General features: G+C 24.1%; 1 protein-coding gene across 2 annotated transcripts in view; it reads right to left on the bottom strand.

Annotated features, from left to right (window-relative positions):
* Nucleotides 1-369: 369 nt before the first annotated feature.
* Nucleotides 370-522, bottom strand: part of LOC127097787 (uncharacterized) — a 484-nt gene continuing 331 nt past the window's right edge. For both annotated transcript variants that reach the window (XM_051036278.1, XM_051036277.1), the window contains exon 2: nucleotides 370-522. This exon is cut by the window's right edge. In XM_051036278.1, coding sequence (XP_050892235.1) covers nucleotides 411-522 — 112 coding nt within the window. In that variant the 3' untranslated portion in view covers nucleotides 370-410.

Below are 522 nucleotides of genomic sequence, written 5' to 3'. Positions count from 1 at the left end.
AACTACATCCTATCAAAGAGACACAATATCTTAAGTGTAAAAACGATGGCAATCATATCATATTGCAATTTTATATTGCATATATTTGTGTTTTTTCTATTACTAAATGACAGTCAGTGTTTAGAGTTTCAATAAACAATTTTAATTAAATTCTGATATTAAAATTGTAATTTTAACTAAAATTCGATTTTGCAGCATTAGCAAACTTTTAATTCTCGTAAATTGGAATCAGTACTATCAATTTGTATTTTAATGAATATACTAATACTATAAAAATGTTAATTTAAATCATCAAAATTTAACTAAGATTCTTGATAGAAAAAATTATAAAAAAGAAGTTTATTATGAGTTTTATTCAGATCCACAAATTTTATTCATAATCATGATAAATACTTTCAAATAACATTTGGTCAATTGAGTGAAGCAATCTTAGCATCAATCTCCTTAATTTTCTCATCTATCATCTTGCTGAAATCAATTGAATCGCCAATAGTGAGGTTGGCTAACAGATTTGTATTTTGA

The sequence above is a fragment of the Lathyrus oleraceus genome, chromosome 6 (genome assembly GCF_024323335.1).
Source record: "Lathyrus oleraceus cultivar Zhongwan6 chromosome 6, CAAS_Psat_ZW6_1.0, whole genome shotgun sequence".
NCBI lineage: Eukaryota > Viridiplantae > Streptophyta > Magnoliopsida > Fabales > Fabaceae > Lathyrus > Lathyrus oleraceus.
This window is presented reverse-complemented; position numbering and strand designations above follow the sequence as displayed.